General features: G+C 39.9%; 1 protein-coding gene across 1 annotated transcript; it reads right to left on the reverse strand.

Annotated features, from left to right (window-relative positions):
- Nucleotides 1-289: 289 nt before the first annotated feature.
- LOC146364998 (uncharacterized) lies at nucleotides 290-5,096 on the reverse strand. The gene is made up of 4 exons (XM_084917611.1): nucleotides 4,498-5,096; nucleotides 4,014-4,385; nucleotides 3,561-3,594; nucleotides 290-1,045 (listed from the first exon to the last, which is right to left on the reverse strand). The coding sequence occupies exons 1-4, from the start codon at nucleotides 4,909-4,911 to the stop codon at nucleotides 1,005-1,007; spliced, it is 861 nt and encodes a 286-aa protein (XP_084773737.1). The 5' UTR covers nucleotides 4,912-5,096; the 3' UTR covers nucleotides 290-1,004.
- Nucleotides 5,097-17,543: the final 12,447 nt, after the last annotated feature.

Raw genomic sequence — 17,543 nt, forward strand, 5'->3', positions numbered from 1 at the left:
TGGCCTAGGAGCACCAAGGCGTTCCCCTGGGTAAGCTGGAGGGGGTGGCTGGGGAGAGGGAGGTCTGAGCTTCTCTTCTTGGGCTGCTGCCCCCACAACCCGGCCCCAGATAAGTGGAAGAAAGAGGATGGATGGAACATTTTGCAACCTGGGCCGGTTCTAGACAGGCATTTATGAGGGGGCAGACGGAAATGTAAAGGAGGCAAATGGTGGCAACAGGTCTAGGTCTTAGGGTCATTGAGGCACCCCCCCCCCCCCCCCCCCCCCCCCCCGACCATGTCAAGGGGGCAATCCCTCAGGGGGGAAACTGAAAAACAGTTCTCACTATTGCCAACATACTAAAAAGTGTAAGCCAAGTTGGAAAAATAAAGGTCAATTCACCAAGTCTTGAAAAATAAAACTGAAAAACAGGATAAAAAAATTACAATAAAGAATAAAGTAGAATATTCATCCAGATCTTTAGAACCAACAAAATAACATTTATCCTAGGATAGCCTCATTTAAATAAATTTGCAAAATAAAGTAAAAATAAAATAAGAGTTATCCATACAATATTGCCAATATTTACAAAGCTAAAAAGAGTTGGCATAGGATTTAAAAACAAAAACAAAAAAAATATGTCTTTTCCTATTTTCCTATTTCCTTTTCCAATTCTCGAATTAATTTGTAGAACACAACAGATTTAGAACAGAACATTTGAACTTTTTTTCTTCTTTTTTCTTGTCTTGTTTTAAACGTGTTTGCTTTGCAAGGAACTGAACTCTCTGTTTGCAACTGAACAGCTTCAGTCTCCTCAATCCACTCTACAACAGCAACCTCCTGCTTCCCTTTCCAAAAACTTTTTGCAGATTCATCCCAATCCATTTATAATCACATAAGGCTGGATATTAAGAACTTTTATCCGACCTCTCTCTCTCTCTCTAGACCTCACGTCGCCTGACAAGGTGTATAACTTGTCTGTGGTCACTTGCGATGTTTCTGGAGCTGCATCACTTGATGTTCTTTTAGGTGGATTGGCCAAATAACGGCATGGTGTCTTTGTTTTCTACAGGGCGGAAAAATATTTTTGTCAGAAAACAAAGAATTGTGTCTGTACAGAGCAAACTTATTATATTTAAACTGGAGTGAAAACCAAAATGAAGTGTTTAACTGAATGAAAATAAACAAGACTTGAAAAATGAAAATCCAAGAAATGAACATAAAACAAAGATATACTGGAAATGGTTTGACTGTTTAACTTGAGCCTGAGGAGTCATTTACTGAGCTGTCTACAGGACAGTGGGTGTTTTGTGATCTTCTAAAGTTGTACTTTGAACTGTGTACTTCTGGACCCTGTTACAGGAAGCATGCTGAGTTAAGTACATGGATGACTAGAAGAGGAAAAGATTCATCAGAGGAGCTCTGATATCATGATTCACCATGGCAACATGTAAAAAAACAGAGCCTCCATTTTAATAGACTGAGGAATGTGAGCATGTGACACTGTGTCATTTAGAGGGAATAAAAGAGTCTTTTTAATCATGGTCATCATCATGGTCATGAGATATTAATATCCAACCTCGGGTGATTTTTTTTTATTAAATAAAAAACTATTGATTTCATTTTTTAAATAATTATTCAGTAAGAACTTAAACATAACACCTCATTTTTTAAGAGCATTTTAATATTTCTGTCATTACTGGATTAACCTCCTAGGTGGATGCCAGATTTTGGGATGTCTAGACCAAAATACAAAATTTTACTCCACAAGGGCCTGATATCCACTTACGAGAACGTTATACTGACACTGTTCTATCGAAATTTAAAACAAATGTCCTCATATGTTGATATAATTTTTGTCAGAGACAAAAATTAGGTAAAAAAGAAATATCTGTAAATTCTTTGTTTTTACATTCATCAGGTCCCAAACAGCCCAAATAGCAAAGAGAATTTAAAAATGCGTGCCATATAAGAGTTCAGGTCTTAGGAGGTTAAAATATTTTGTCCCCAGTTTAACCATTTACAATCTGATCTCATTTCTGCCTCACTGATATATGACGGCTGTCTTACAACATCTCTGCTATAGAGATGTTTTACTGAGTTACTGTTAATGGTCAGACTTCAACTGTAGTAACTGTTTCAGGTGTAGCTGAAGAAAAATACAAAAAGTTTTTAATTGATGTAAAGTTTAATGAGTTAAGGCGCACATGTGATGAGACGTGTCTGAGCTTTTATAGAACTATCTACATGTCAGTCACTCAATTTAAGACATTTCAGTATAATTTTAGAAGGATGAGACATTTTGTCTAAATCTGAGATTTTCATCATATTTGGATCCATCCTGCAGTGAAGTGGACTCTGACCTGGAATGTAAGAGCACCTGAGCTGCCATTTCAGGGAATGTCACATGAGCAACTCCTGACCATATAAGGTTTCCTACCACTGTTTTCAATCCACAGCCTAGTTTGTAGTAAAAAAAAAAGATTGTGCTCTTTTTAAAAATGTTAACTGTTATTATTATGATGATGATGGTGATATAGAAGTGAGGACAGTGTCAACAACTGGAAAATATTTACACAGTTAAAAAAATCCTAACAGTTCCAAAATGTTCTTACTATTTAACCTTTTATATATTTATATTAGTATGGTTGTTATGCTGTCATGTCTCCAAAATCAAGTGTTGCAAAGGACCCAGAATTCTCTCTGCTCTCAGAAAGATTAATTTAGGATGAATCATTAATTTATTATAACGTCAGATTATTATATCTGTAGATAAAAATTTGTTGTAGACTCTCGTTACGAAGGAATTCTTTGCCTGGGTCCAAACTACCCTGAATCCTGTGAATATGAAGAGTAAGGAAGGGTAAAACAGAGACTGTTGCAGAGATAAACAGTAAATGTTTTCAGTGCAGAGAAACTGCCTCACAGTCTGTCGGCTGCATTGCTGTCCACAGAGTCACAGAGTTAAAAAAGATGGAGACCATAAATTTTATTTTACAGATTTTATTCTGATTCCAAAAGACTGATCATAACATCAGTCATCGTAAGTAAAACAAAAGCGGAAATAAGAGGACTGGGAGGTGCTGAATACAGATTTGCTACACTCTGAGCTTTGATAGCAACTTTATAAATGAAAATATAAATGGTGAAAATTTTATACAGTAACACATTGCGGCCAATCTCTAAAGTGATTAAAATTAACTCCAACCTCACCAGCGCAATATTAAAAATCTCATTATGAGCTATGAGATATACAATATTTCAACCCTGTGAAAGAGATTATTATTGTTGTTATCAATTTAGTTTTTAAAGTAAATGTCTAAACTGAGTCACAGCTCCTGACAAAATGTAGACATTTAGAGTCTGTCGTGTCTTTATCCAAAAGAGGCTTTGCATGGAGCTGGGCCAAAGCAAGCCCTCAATGTGAGACAGTCTCAGTGAAAACAAGAAAATGCATAGTGGTAACTATGCAGACCACCATCCTCACATCAGTGACAGTTTTTAGTATTATCACTGTAAAAGTGAAGTTAGGTGATGTTAAGGGAGCTGTACGGTGAATTAAGGAGTGTTGGTGCGTTTACCTTGTGCCACTGCTTCAAGTTCATAGTTTTGTGCCTGCAAAAGATTTTTATCGATTAGTAAGAAAGTTAACTCTGATAGAAAAAGTAAAAAACAGAATCTCTGTGCACTAATTATTCACTCTTCATTGTATTTCTGCACAGTGTTAGTAGTTAGAGCTAACATAGATCATATTTGCAACCAGGCAGGAAACACAGAGTGCTCTGATGATGGTCTCAAGCCCAGTTAATCAGAGAGTTACATCAGGAGAGCATAGCAATCTGTGTCTTTTTGGTTTCATAGTTAACTAAACAACAACAACACATGTTAATGCTATTAATAATGAGTAGAGTTGGATTCATATGATGGTGACCTGGATGACTGTGCAGGTCAGAATGCAACAAAGAAATAGTTTCATTAATTTAGACTGACAGAGTCTGGCAGCTGTAACATCTGTATATAACAGAGCCTTTTACCTGCTGATGTGCTGCTGCTTGATGATGCTGTCCCCCTCTGCTGGAGCTCCCCTCACTGATCCAGTTGATCTGCTGGTTGGTTGCTTCTGGTTTTTGATGTTTTGCTTTATTGATCATTTGTTGAGCAACGTTAAAACAGCCGTCCCAGTCTTTCCTTTTTATGTTGCTCATAATTTCTTTAGTCAAAGTTTCATTTGCTTCTTTCCTCAAAAGCTCCTCCAGAACTTTTTTCTCTTCTTCCAAAATCAGTTTGTAGTAAAAAGTTTTCTTGTTGCACCAACTGTATTTTTCTTCAAACCATTTTCTCCACCCACTCCAAGTCATGAAGAAAGCGACAACAGTCATGCCCAGGAGCAGAGAGTAACCAGCAAGCTGAAAAAGAAGCAACAAACATGCAAAACATAACAGCATTAATGTGTGTTTGCTGTAAATTTGTAAATTAAAAGTAGAATAAGAGCACATATATACAACAAGAAATCCTCACCTTTGATTTGATTTGCACTTCAGTTTTTTGAGCTTCTTCTTCAGTGGTGTGGCTCCCAAGTTCACAGAACAGCTTACTCGTGTTTTCATCAGTGGTACAGCAACCATACCAGTCTGTGAAAATCAATACAGCTACAATCCACAGCAGACTGATTAGAAACGCTCTGATAACGCGCTTGAGTACAAGGCATAAAAACGTGGATGGATGTTTCGCGGTGCTCCGAAATGTCTGGTCTATCAGGAGCATCAGGAAAAATATTAAAAAAACAGGCACGACGATGATTTCATTACATTCAAAAGTGCTGCAAGCGCACATCATACTCCGCAGAAAGAAAGCCATGCCGACCATCCCGATGACTGTCCCGGGGGTACCGATTTTTTCAGTACGAACATATTGCAGGAGTTTTTTAAACATCTTGAGCAGTTCGGTGCCTGCTGAGGCTGCAGCTTCTGTCCTGTAAAATTACAGCCACGGAAATATTTCCTATTTTTCACACCAAGTATCACAGACTCTTTGAAATTCAGTTTAATATCTCAGTCCCATAGCAGCTGTGAAATGTGATGTGAGAATGTCCTTCAGTCCAACTGACGATAAGAGCCCTCTTCTCCCACCCTCACATGAACGGTGCTCCCACAGGCAGCAGGACGCTAACGCAACGTGACGTCATGAGAAGGCGTTTAAACAGCATTCAGTTCAAAACCATTTAAACTGTCGTGTCAACGAATTTCACGCTTTTCGTTCAGCATCTAAGGTGATTTAATCCACATAAATTTTATACTGGGAAGAAATCACGTGTCACAACGAACTTTTTATTAATAACGAAAAATCCCAGAAGACAGAAGTGTGACAGAGATAACAGATGGCAGAGAGACGTGTTATGATGCATGGTTTAGGGCAGGAGGCAGAGCTGGAGTTGACAGATATATTTTAACTTAATGTTTGCACTGACTTTAAGTACATATGCTAGAAAGACTTCATTCATTTGAAATGCTTGGACATTTGGCTAACAACAGCAGCAAGTCGATCTATAAGTGCTCTTTGGTTTGTCAGCGTTTTACACGGAATCTATCCCCAAAACCACAGGAAGACAAATGTTTCCTGTCTTTCATACCAGCTATCACCGGATGATCTCTAATTTCCTGCTTCTAATTAGGAAAGACTGAGGTTATTGTCCTAAAAATCTTCCAGGTCAACAGTTGCCTTCAGGCCCTTTATATTAAAAGATAAAGACCCTAAAATAATGGTGTAGGACAGAAACGTGGTTTCGAACTAGATACTTACTTCAGTAAGTAAAATGACAGTATGTGAAAGGACTGTGATGCAGCAGCGACCTCGAGTGGCTGCTGTCTGAATTACAGGTTCTCCAAGTTCCTCCTTCACTTACAGCAGCTTTTAAAGTGTAATGACAACCTTTCACTTTTTAGGTTTAAATGCCATGAATAAGAATTTTCCTAAACATTTTATTTTTGCCACAATATTTGGTCCATTTGATATCACAAAATGCTAAACGCAAAAAAGGGAAGCAAAACATCAACATAGCCTAAAACAATTCCACAAAAAAGAAAACGGATGCAGATGGAAAAATCTCACTGTGTTCAAGCAAAATAAAATGATGAAAAATGTGCACAACAAAGCAAAATAAATACATATAAATAAAAGTGATGGTGATGGCTTTGCATGTGCACATCAAGGAAAATAAACTGAAGGCAAACATCCTGGTAATTGTGCTGAAGGTCCCTAAAAAGTTCTTAAATGTTTCAGTACAAAAAAACAAGGTTTTTTTTACAGCACTTTCTTGATTTGTTTTTTACACATTTCTCACACTTAAATGTTTCAGATTATTAAACAGATTTTAATATTAGACAAAGGAAATACAAAATGCAGTTTTTAAATGATGGGTTTTTTGTAAAGGGGAAAAAGTTATCTAAAGCTAACAGAATGTTCATTGGGCAGCGCCAGAGGAGGCTGACAGAAACAGCGGACTCCTGTCACACTTATTATGCTTTCCCCCTATTTCAGTAGCTGTTGGGGTCTGAGGTCTCTACCAGAGAAGCGGTTTCACCATCTCCCCATGTTTTTAAGAGGTTGATAAAACTGAGTGGCTCCTCCCATGTCTGACCGTGCCACTTCATAGTCGGCATAGCCCACTAGCCACGTGACCACAAAGGGCATCTCGATGCATGCTCAATCATCCACGTAAGTAAATCCCAACAGCTGATTCTGTTCATCTGGACGTAACGTTTTCAGTGGGAGAAACTTTCATCACTCATCCAGGTGACTTCTTCAGTCTCAGCTGACTGCAGGTTTCCCCAAATCTTATAAACAGTACATTTGCACAATAACTGAAACAGCCCACTAAATGAACAATGGGCTGGGAGGTCAGTTCCTTAATCATTAAATTGCAAACTCTCATGACCATTGATTAACAACTACTGATCAAAGCCCACTGATCAAAGACCCCTGATCAATGGCCATGAGTACCATTAACAGAGAGTTGGGGAATGGCTGCAATCACAGCATTGTAAGATGGTGACAGATGTACCCTTATGGCCCCCTCCTCGATTCAGAGCTGGTCTTTCCCTTTTCACATAAATGGCCTCTTTGACTCTGCGCTCAAACCAGCGTTCCTTCTGGTCCAGGATGTTACATCCTCATCATTGAAAGAGTGTCCACTGAGCTGTAGGTGTAAACAGACTGCAGAGTCCTGGCCTGATGAGGTAGCTCTTCTGTGATGTGACATCTGCTTCTCCAGATCAATGGGCTTTGAATCTTATTCAGCCGCTCCGCAGTCCATCAGTCTAAGGGTGGTAGACGCTGGTCCAAACAGATCTAATCCCCAATAATTCATACAACAGTGTGGCCCTTTAAACATCCACAAAGCTGCCCCTCGATACCAGCTGCAGGCTCACTGTTACCGTTTGGGCTTTGCCCTATAAGAGGGGCAGCAGCTGCAATACCCAATCCTCTGGAAGCCATTGCTGCCTGAAACTCCTCTATGAAAGACTAGGTAACGTCCCCCTGCCCCATCTTTTGTAGCACCACTGCTGAAGCAGGAGGGAGTGGGTGAACAGTGATCCCAGACTGAGTGATCATGTTTTCGAGCACCTGCATCTGCTGCTCAATCATGGCCATCAAAACATAGACACATGAGAAGGTGGCTGTAGCTCAGGTGGCAGAGCAGGTCAGCCACTAATCAGAAGGTCGGTGGTTCGATCCCAGCCAAATATCCTTGGGCAAGATACTAACCCCATGTTTGCCTACTGGTGGTGGTCAGAGGGCCCGGTGGCGCCAGTGTCCGGCAGCCTTGCCTCTGTCAGTGCGCCCCAGGGCAGCTGTAGCTACAATGTAGCTTACCATTGCCAATGACTGAATGTAGTGTAGAGTAAAGCGCTATACAAATGCAGGCCATTTATATCAGGGACCATTTGGAGCCAGAAAGTGGCTGAGCTCTTACAAACTTGTCTTTCTAATCACCATCTTTCTTCTTCGTTCTACTATCTCCTCATGTGTAACTTACTAACTCTCAGCTGTCAGCACTGTAAAGCCCCAGTGTTTACCACCCGGGATGCACAGAGTTGATTGGCTCCAAACGGTTTATCCATTTATTAGAATGTTTTGATTTTAAACAACACACATTCCAAAGGGGACATCCTCGATTTGATTTTTTCCCCCAGAGTTTTCAATGTCACAGTTGCACATGTTCAAGATGTGACTGTCTCTGATCATTACTGCATATTTTCAGAAGTATTTTGTTCATCTGTCAAAAAAATACAAACAAGTATCAACAAGTATCATGTCAGTGATAGCAAAGTGTACATTATCATTATGGTCATAATGTGAGGAAATGATGGAGAACTTCTCTAATACAATTTCCCAGATTATTGATCACATTTATCCTGTCAAACTGTAATGTATGCTGCCCACCAAAAGCTCCCTGGAGAAACAATTAAAAGGTAAAGACGCCAAAAAGAATCTACAGGAGCGATGAAAGAATTTACTAGTCCTTTATCTTTCCAGGTAAAAATTTCCCTTGAGGTTAAAATCTCATTTCCAAGAGAGACGTGACATCATGGTCATGGCAATAAATTGCATTTTGAAAACTACAAAAATGCACTTTACTGCTACAACAATGAAATCAAATCAGCCAGCCAATCATCTCCCAACTAATCAACTGGTCTAATTCTGCTTTTTATTTTCATTCATTGATAAACGGAATCCCTCCAAAACCATACCAACTGAATTTCTTTCAGTAAATAATTGTGATGAATTTGGATCTTTCTACAACAACAACAACATTTCTAATATTAGAGGTAATAGTATTTATACATGCATGTGGTGCTGCTCTCTCGCCCACTCTCTTTCTCTCTCCCATTGCTCTCTTGAGGACTCAGATGCTGCTCATTATCCCCAGTTGGTACCTGGGCTCACTCAATAACCTGTATGGATTTTATGCAGTGCAGGCAGGGGTGGGCAACTCCAGGCCTCGAGGGACAGTGTCCTGCAGGTTTTAGATGTGTCCTTGATCCACCACAGCTCATTCAAATGGCTGAATGACTTCCTCAACATGTCCTGAAGTTCTCCAGAAGCCTGGTAACGAACTGATCATTTCATTCAGGTGTGTTGACCCAGGGTAATCTCTAAAACCTGCAGGACACTGGCCCTCGAGGCCTGGAATTGACCACCCCTGTTGTAGGGTCTACCTTACAATATAAAGCACCTATAAAGCACTGTTGCTGTGATTTGGTGCTGTACAAATAAAATTGAATTGAATTGACTTGAACCAATTCAGACACTATAAAGGCTAGGTTAGGCTTCTGAACAATCTAAAACCCATCTCCACAGTAACACCTGTGGAGATGGGAGAAAAGCCCTGCACAATTCCAATCAAAGCTACTTATTACACCAGACAGCCAGCAATTGTGATCAATACTTATTTTGAAGAAAAATAATGTTAACATTCATGTTGCTCACAATAAGTCAATTTAAAAAGAAAAACATTAGGAAATGATGCTGTGTTTACTGTAGTAACCACGCAGGTTTACAGCCGTTCGTGGGGTCAGTCGACTTTCCTTCTGTGCACAGCCCTCAACTTTGGTTGTGTTTAGCTGATTTTTGAACTTTCCAGGCGTTCGTGTCACCAAGTCTGTTCTTTGTACTATCAAGCTAGAACCTGGCATAGTTGTTCTAGCTTGATAATGTTCTGAACCATGAGCAACCTTTCCTGTTGTTTATTCTGCAATGAATGCTGCATCCTGTAACGCTGGCATGAAGTTGTCCTGTGAGTCTGGTGTTTTGGTTAAAGTGTTTCTCAGATATTCAAACCAGAAGCATAAGGGAGAATTTTAAAAAAAAGGAAAAGAGAAAAACTGATTTCCCACTAAAAATGTTAAGAGATCACCTGTAATTAATGGATTTGTTTTCCTAATATGTTTCAACAGTATAAATATATTCCTTATGGCAGCACAGTATGTGAGTAATGGATCATAGTGAGGAAGACATATTTTTTGTGTCTGTGATTAGTTTAGCTCAATTCAGTTTCTGTAATTTGACAATTTTGTTTCCTTTGTATTGCCTGATCCATTCTTGTACCTGGATATTCAGCCAAATAAACGGCTCCAAGCATCTGCATTTGGGTCCTCCTTACTCCCTGCCTCACGGAGTCAAAATCAACTTCATATATATTTTTTATTTTTTATTTAAATCAAATCCATTTGCAATGCTTCTGGGATACTGTAGTCCAGAGTAGGAGATATGGACTAAAGAAAGCCTAATTAAAGAGGGTGAAGTAACTGGTTAAGAGTGCTAGTCTCATGAGTAGAGTCTCCAAACTATATTGCAAATCTTTTATTATGTTACACCTACATTAAACCACAGCAGCTGCTTCTTCTTTCTTGATTGACAGTAACATTAAAATTGCAAAAGCAGCGAAAACGATCTCGTTAAACTGCCCAATCACAAAACTCCTGCTGAAGAGAAACCTTAGTTTTCACAGGAGCTACAGTATCCAGAGTCGTACGTAGTGAGGAGGTGAAATTATTAACAAGATAATCGACCTCTGTTGGGGTAGCGTTCAGATAGCTGCTCTGCTCTATGTTGGTACAGGGCATTGAAGATGATAACAGTGGGTGGATTATATTCTTAAACTTAGTTACAGCGCTTTCAGAAAGACATCTACTGTGATAAAGTCTCCTCTCCACTGCTGTGTAATCAATTATTGTAAATGTAAATGTTATCAGGAAATGATCAGACAGGAGAGGGTTTTCAGGAAACACTGTTAAATGTTCAGTTTCTATGCCATATGTTAAAACAAGATCTAGAGTGTGATTAAAGTGGTGGGTGGGTTCTTTTACATTTTGAGAGAAGCCAATTGAGTCTAATAACAGATTAAATGCCATGTTGAGGCTGTCATTTTTAGCATGGATGTTAAAATCACCCACAATAATTATTTTTATCTGAGCTGAGCACTAAATCAGATAAAAAGTCTGAGAAATCAGAAACTCTGTGTAAGGCCCAGGTGGGCGACAGATGATAACAAGTAAGACTGGTTTCTGAGTTTTACAGCTGGCACCGAAATAAAGCACCAAAATGTGCGCTGCTTTTCGGTCTGGTTACTACCGTTTATGACAGAACTGGTGCCATCATGGCACTGGATACCGGTACCCATCCCTACTTCCCTGTCTATTTTGTCTTCCAGGTTTCCTTCAGTTGCGCGATTTTGCTTCCTTGGTTGTTCCGGGTCACCTTTTGTTAAATCAATAAAATCTGTAAACTGGCGCGAAATGACGTGCACCTGCACTACAGCGATGTTAAAGCGGCAGAGTTTACTTCTACGTTTAGAAGATAAATTATTGAAATTAAACAATGATATTCAGTGAGTTTAATTATTTTACAATGTAACACAAGTACATTGTAAGTAACTGTAATTAAAATACCTAAAAATGAATTACAGTAACGCATTACTTAGTAACGCATTACACCCAGCACTGCTTACAACACTTTATACCTTAAAATATAAAGTGCCTTGAGGCAACTGTCGTTGTGATTTGGTGCTATTTTGACCCGTGGGAGGTACCTATTGCAATAGGATGGAGCCGTAGCCATACAGTCCACAATTCACAGTTCACAGTTCACAAGGCTTTAATGTTAATATAAAATTCAACAGGTAACAGTAGAACCTAAAAACAATTAAAACTCTGCTTTATTAAATACGGGTAAAACTGTAAAATTGTATGATTGTAAGTGTATGTAAATAAGATTTAATTTAATTAAATTTAATAAAGTTTGTTGACTAGAACTATAAACATTAGCTGAGTAACTAAATCCATGAACACAGTTCAATGGTTAACAGAGACTGTGATACTTGGTATGATAAACAGGATACGTTTGGCTTCCTGTGATATGGAGTTGTGCCAGGAAGAGCATCCGGGGTAAATTTCTGCCAGATCAAACATCACTTTCAAACCTGACTGAGCTGCTGCTGTTAGACAAATGTGCCAGTGCTTGAAAGGAAAACTGACCAACAGCTAAAGTCTAAGTATTATTTTCATCCCTCACTCAGATTTATTTATGGCATGATTTTATCAATTTTGGATCAATTCACCTAACTGAGATTTAACTCTGACTTTATTGTTATAAAAAACATGTAATCATATAAAATACTGTGTCTATACTGGTAAAGGTAAATGTGCTTTCTGGCCTCTGCTGGGTCCCAACAGGACCCCTGAACACTGATGGGGACCTCCCTGTATGTTTCTTGCTCAACACGCTAACACTGTTTGTCTTTACTGTTGGGGTTTCTGAGCACACACAGGTTCTACCGGTGCTCTATGTTCTCATATTTAAATGCTGGGGATTTATGTGATCTTGGTGGAGGTGAAAATATCTTCACCTCCACGATGGTCTTTGTGTGTTCCTCCGTGTCCTCCGATTTTTTTGCTCTCTTGGACAGGAAATAAATAGGTTACTAGCTAACGTGGATTCAAAAAGACAAATGACGTGTGAGAAAAATGACAGCTGGCTCAACCTGTATTTGATCTTCTCTTGCAGGAGCAGGACACTTGTCAATACATCCCTGAAACCCATTCAAATCTAATAATGATAAAAATAAATAAATAAGTAGCCTATATGAAGACATAACGTTAACGATGACTAGATTACTGTATTTCAATGCATTTTAGATGTACACAATACGCGTGTATTTTAAATTTATCTGCAGAGTTAATTCGATAATAAAACATAAATAAGTTATATTGTAAGATGTGTATTGGAGTAGTACTTTGATAAAGAAGAATGATCTGTAACCGCTTACTGTTTGTCTGTTCGGGGCTTTTCATCTTTATCCATTCCTGATCTGGATTTTTAGTTTCAACATGGCTTCATTAATAAAAAGTCGGTCATGTCACGCCATCTTTTCACAAAATAAAACAGGAAACATGAAAACTAGACATGATAACACAAACTTAAACCTAAAACACTAGACAAGAACCCAAACATAGAGACCAAGGACACAATAATAAATAATGGCTGCCTTTAACCTCAACTAAAAGCTAAATATGAATAACACAAGAACTATAATCACAAATCTAACATGAAATGAATACAAAACTATACTCAGAGCGCTGGGTCAGTGGCCCAGCCTGTGACACCAAAAATAACTGGATCAACTTATATTGCTGTTACAGCTAGTAACATGATTGTTTTGTCCACGACATTTGCACATTCCTTACCTCTACAGGAATCCTCCATTGCTCTGAGGATTACCCAGAATTTCTTACCCTTTGTAAATATTGCAGGGTGACTTTTGCAACAGTAGGTGGTGCCAATGTCCCATTTAGCGGGATTTAACTTGAACTCTATTTAACTATGTTACACTTCCATGGCCTTTTTTAAAAAAAAAACTGTTCTAACAAACCGAATCATAGACTGAATGCTTTGTCATGCAAACACATTTTCTTTCACAAGAGGAGCACTATGGCATTATCCACTCTTTGTAGGTTCATCTTTTAATCTTGTTTTCATAATATTATCTGTGTGGAATATGAAAAGAAAAGAGACAGAAAGAGAAAAGAAGCGGGAGGTGGGTTGAGGCTGAAACAGAGAGACATGCTGTATCTCCAACTGCTGCATCTTTAACGAAACACACTCAAACCATACACAGCACCTGAAAGATAAGACAAAGAAAGGTACACAAACAAACACTGCGTTTTCTGTGTGTGTAAGACAGCGAATGTTACTTGAAAACGAGGGTGATAGACTGCTTTAATGCCCCCAGTGAGCCAGGTAAAGACCCCAGATGCGTGGCCATCCACAGCTCCACAAGAGTGCTGAAGACCTGAGGCCCCACATCTTGAAAAAAAAAATGCCGCCCTGTCGAGCTTGAACATGTTGCTGGTTTTTCAAAGTAGCATGCTGATGGTCTAAAACTGTGGGAGCAATAGGTTGGTATTTTATGTGTGTGGGTGTGTTCCCTTTCTTGCTTCAACATGCTGATGCCTCAAATAACAAATGAAATGCATCCCAAAGCATAAAGACTGTTTGAACATCTAGGTTTGTCATTAAAAGTAAAAGATCCAAAAGAGAAACAAGTAGTTGGGGAGCCAATCACATGACCAAGTCTTGATTGGAAAATGTATTTATTTATTTATTTATTCAAGTTCAAAAAGTAATGGTGTACTTGAGTAAGTACAAATTAGTCTTGATGCATGCTCATATCTATATTATTGCTAATATATATTGTAATATATCTATATCACTAAAGCACTTCTGGATGGATGCAAACTGCATTTCGTTGCCCTGTACCTGTGCATGTGCAATGACAATAAAGTTGAATTCTATTCTATTCAATCATCCAGGTAAGTAAATCCCAAAAAGTTGATTCTGTTCATCTGGACGTTGCGTTTTCAGTGGGAGAAACATTTCATCAGTCATCCAGGTGACTTATTAAGTCTCAGCTGACTGGCTCAGCAGGTTCCCCCAATCTTGTAAACAGCACATTTGCACAATGACTGAAACTAGCACCACCGAATGAACAATGGGCTGTGAGGTCAGTTCTTTGATCATTAATATGCAAATTGTCATGACCATTGATCAACAACCACTGATCAAAGACCATTGATTAATGGCCACGAGTACTATTCACAGAGAGTTGGGGAATGGCTGCAAACAACCTCTGGCAAAGCAGATGGCACAACACAGAAGAGCCACCTCGTCAGGCCAGGACTCTGCAGTCTATTTACACCTACAGGCCAGTGGACACTCTTCAATGATGAGGATGTAACATCCTGGACAGGGAGGAACGCTGGTTTGAGCGCGGAGTCAAGGAGGCCATTTACTCACGGCCATTGATCAATGGCCAGCCAAGTGTTCTTTTTTTTGTTTTTGTTTTTTAAGTTTGATACTTGCCATAAATCTCTAAAAATCAAACCTTGGCTTAATTTTTTTTCCTAACTCCCTCTTCCTCCTCATCTGTCTGTAGCTCTGATGTATCACAGGTCAGTGATGCTTTTAGTTTTTCTCTTGACTTTAGGTAATCACCCACTCAGAATTCACAAAAGATTAATAATTACTTCGTTGGCACAAATTCACATAAATGTTCTGATGCAGAGTTGTACTTCAGTTTCTTGGAAGAGGTAGGGAGTGTGACCAAAGTGAAGCTTTATGGATAAAGCAGAACAAAGTAACTGGTACAATTTTCATCTCTAAATGAATATTTACCAGTTCTTGGGAGGACTGGAATATCGTTCTTGAGTTTCTAGTCTTCTCCTGTCCTCATTTTTTTTTTCATACGTTTCATACGCAACTACAGCAAGGTAGCTACACCACTCACCACGCTCACATCCACTAAGAGACCATTTCTTTGGACTCCTGAGGCTGAAGCTGCCTTCAAGAGACTCAAGGACCTGTTTACCTCTGCCCCGGTGTTGCAACACCCTGACCCTAATAAACCATTCATCCTAGAGGTAGACGCTTCTGACATTGCTGTTGGTGCCATTCTCTCGCAACGCACTGGGCCGCGAGCCAAGTTAAAGCGCTGTGCCTTTTTCTCACGGCGCCTGTCGCCTGCCGAACGCAACTACTGTGTTGGTGATCGAGAGCTGTTAGCCATAAAGTTGGCCTTGGAGGAATGGCGCCACCTTCTGGAGGGAGCAGAGCACCCTTTCGTTATTTTCACTGATCACAAAAACCTCATTTACCTCAGAACGGCGAAACGGCTTAACGCCCGCCAAGCCCGATGGTCTCTGTTTTTCGACCGTTTCAACTTCTCCCTCTCTTTCCGCCCAGGTCATAAGAACGCTAAAGCTGATGCTCTTTCCCGGCAATTTGCTCCAGACCGTACCTCCTTCAGTGCTGCCCGCGGCTTGTCGAGTGGCATTTCTGGCCCTCCAGGTTGAACCCGACCCAGGAACACAGCCTCCCGGACGCCGGTTCATTCCTTCGGCTGCTCGTGCTGCAGTGATCACGTGGGCATACGACTCTCGATTCTCCTGTCACCCTGGAACTGCCCGTACCACTGCCCTGATCAAGCGCCACTTTTGGTGGGAGTCCCTGGAGCGCTTCATGTCTATGATTCTCAAGTGCTTTACTAACCTTGCCATCTTGTGTTCTAGTTACTCCAGGAAATTCCATCACACTGAACAACTCATCTTGGAAATCTGGTTAACCCGCCTGCTTTCAGAATCATCTCCTTGCCTCACCTGCCTGCCCTCCTGCCCTTACACCATTACAGGATCTTCACCGCTCAGGACAGCTGACACACACCACCAAACCCACCTGGACCGCACCACCTCTCCTTCAACGCTTCCATCTCCCACCTGCACAGTAAGATGAAGATTTTCATAGCTTCCACCCTCTCCACAACTCCTCATTGGCTACTGCTTTAACACTGCTCTCCTCTCTTCCAGTACGTACCTAATCACCAGCCAGCTGCCGTTGCTTTCTTGGACCTGTCCCCTTGCTTTATCTCTCTCCCCTGGCCCAGACCCTCACGCCCCATGTGTCAAGCCTGAAGTCAAGTGCCATCGTAAACATCATTCTTGTGCTAGTTAATAAACCTTTGTTAAACCCTTTCCTCAGCCTCCGCTTTGGGTTTTCTGCACGTGGGTTTGATTTTTGGTCCTCGGCCTCCGGCCGTTTTGTTACAGGGCTTCCACATATTCAAATGTAACTCTAAATTTGTACTATGGTGAGCTTATTGTAAAACATAAAAAGTAACAAAGAGGAACATCAGATACCAACACGAACAGGAAGCAGCTTTTAGCAGCTTGCAGTCTCTGTAGAAACTGAATGTGATTGGATAATGCTTGGTCAAAACAATGCACTGTTGTCAGACAACAGCCAATGGGCTGCAAGGTGACTGTTAATGCAAATAGAACAGTTTAATTGTTTAACATATCAAAAACACTTCCAAATGACCTTCCATCTTTCTTAGAAAAAAAGGAAATCTGTTCTCCTGCTCATATTTCTGACCTGTGTATTTGCTGTTCCCACACCAACCACATATATTACCAAATCAAGCAGAACTGAAATCTCTGAGACTAAGATTTAAGTTTGTGACTTTAAGTTCAACATGAAGGTTTAGTAGTAACACGATGGTTAGTAGTAGTTATATGTTTAACTTACATGTAGCCTCACCGGATACAAGTACTGGAGTTCTTAATGTGCAGTCTTTTATTATCAATGAAGACAGAATAAACAGAAATGTCCCCCATTTTGTCCAACAACAAGTGTGTGTGTGTGTGTGTGTGTGTGTGTGTGTGTGTGTGTGTAGATATGTATTTATATCTATATATATGTATTAGTGCTGTCAGCGTTAATCTCGTTAAAATGATGTTAACGCCATAAGCGCATTAACATGGCAAATCTACGTTAGCGAGTTAGTGCAGATCGCCCCGTGCGTGGGGCTGCACAGCGCTAATGTGTTAATGAGCTAACTGTGCTAACGTATGAGGGGCCGTACAAGCCAAAATTCATTCTTTCACTCTCACACACATATACTTTCACTCTCACATACATATATTGTCATCTCGCACACCTTTATTTCATATCCA

The sequence above is a fragment of the Perissodus microlepis genome, chromosome 20, assembly GCF_051167445.1.
Source record: "Perissodus microlepis isolate ML-2025 ecotype Zambia chromosome 20, ASM5116744v1, whole genome shotgun sequence".
Lineage (NCBI taxonomy): Eukaryota > Metazoa > Chordata > Actinopteri > Cichliformes > Cichlidae > Perissodus > Perissodus microlepis.

Excerpts from the sequence above, each read along its gene's own strand:
- LOC146364998 (XM_084917611.1), bottom strand. The coding sequence starts at position 4,911 with ATGTTTAAAAAACTCCTGCAATATGTTCGTACTGAAAAAATCGGTACC. Across the intron at positions 4,386-4,497 it reads AAGTGCAAATCAAATCAAAG|CTTGCTGGTTACTCTCTGCT; the intron begins GTGAGGATTTCT and ends CTTCTTTTTCAG. Across the intron at positions 3,595-4,013 it reads AAGCAGCAGCACATCAGCAG|GCACAAAACTATGAACTTGA; the intron begins GTAAAAGGCTCT and ends AATCTTTTGCAG.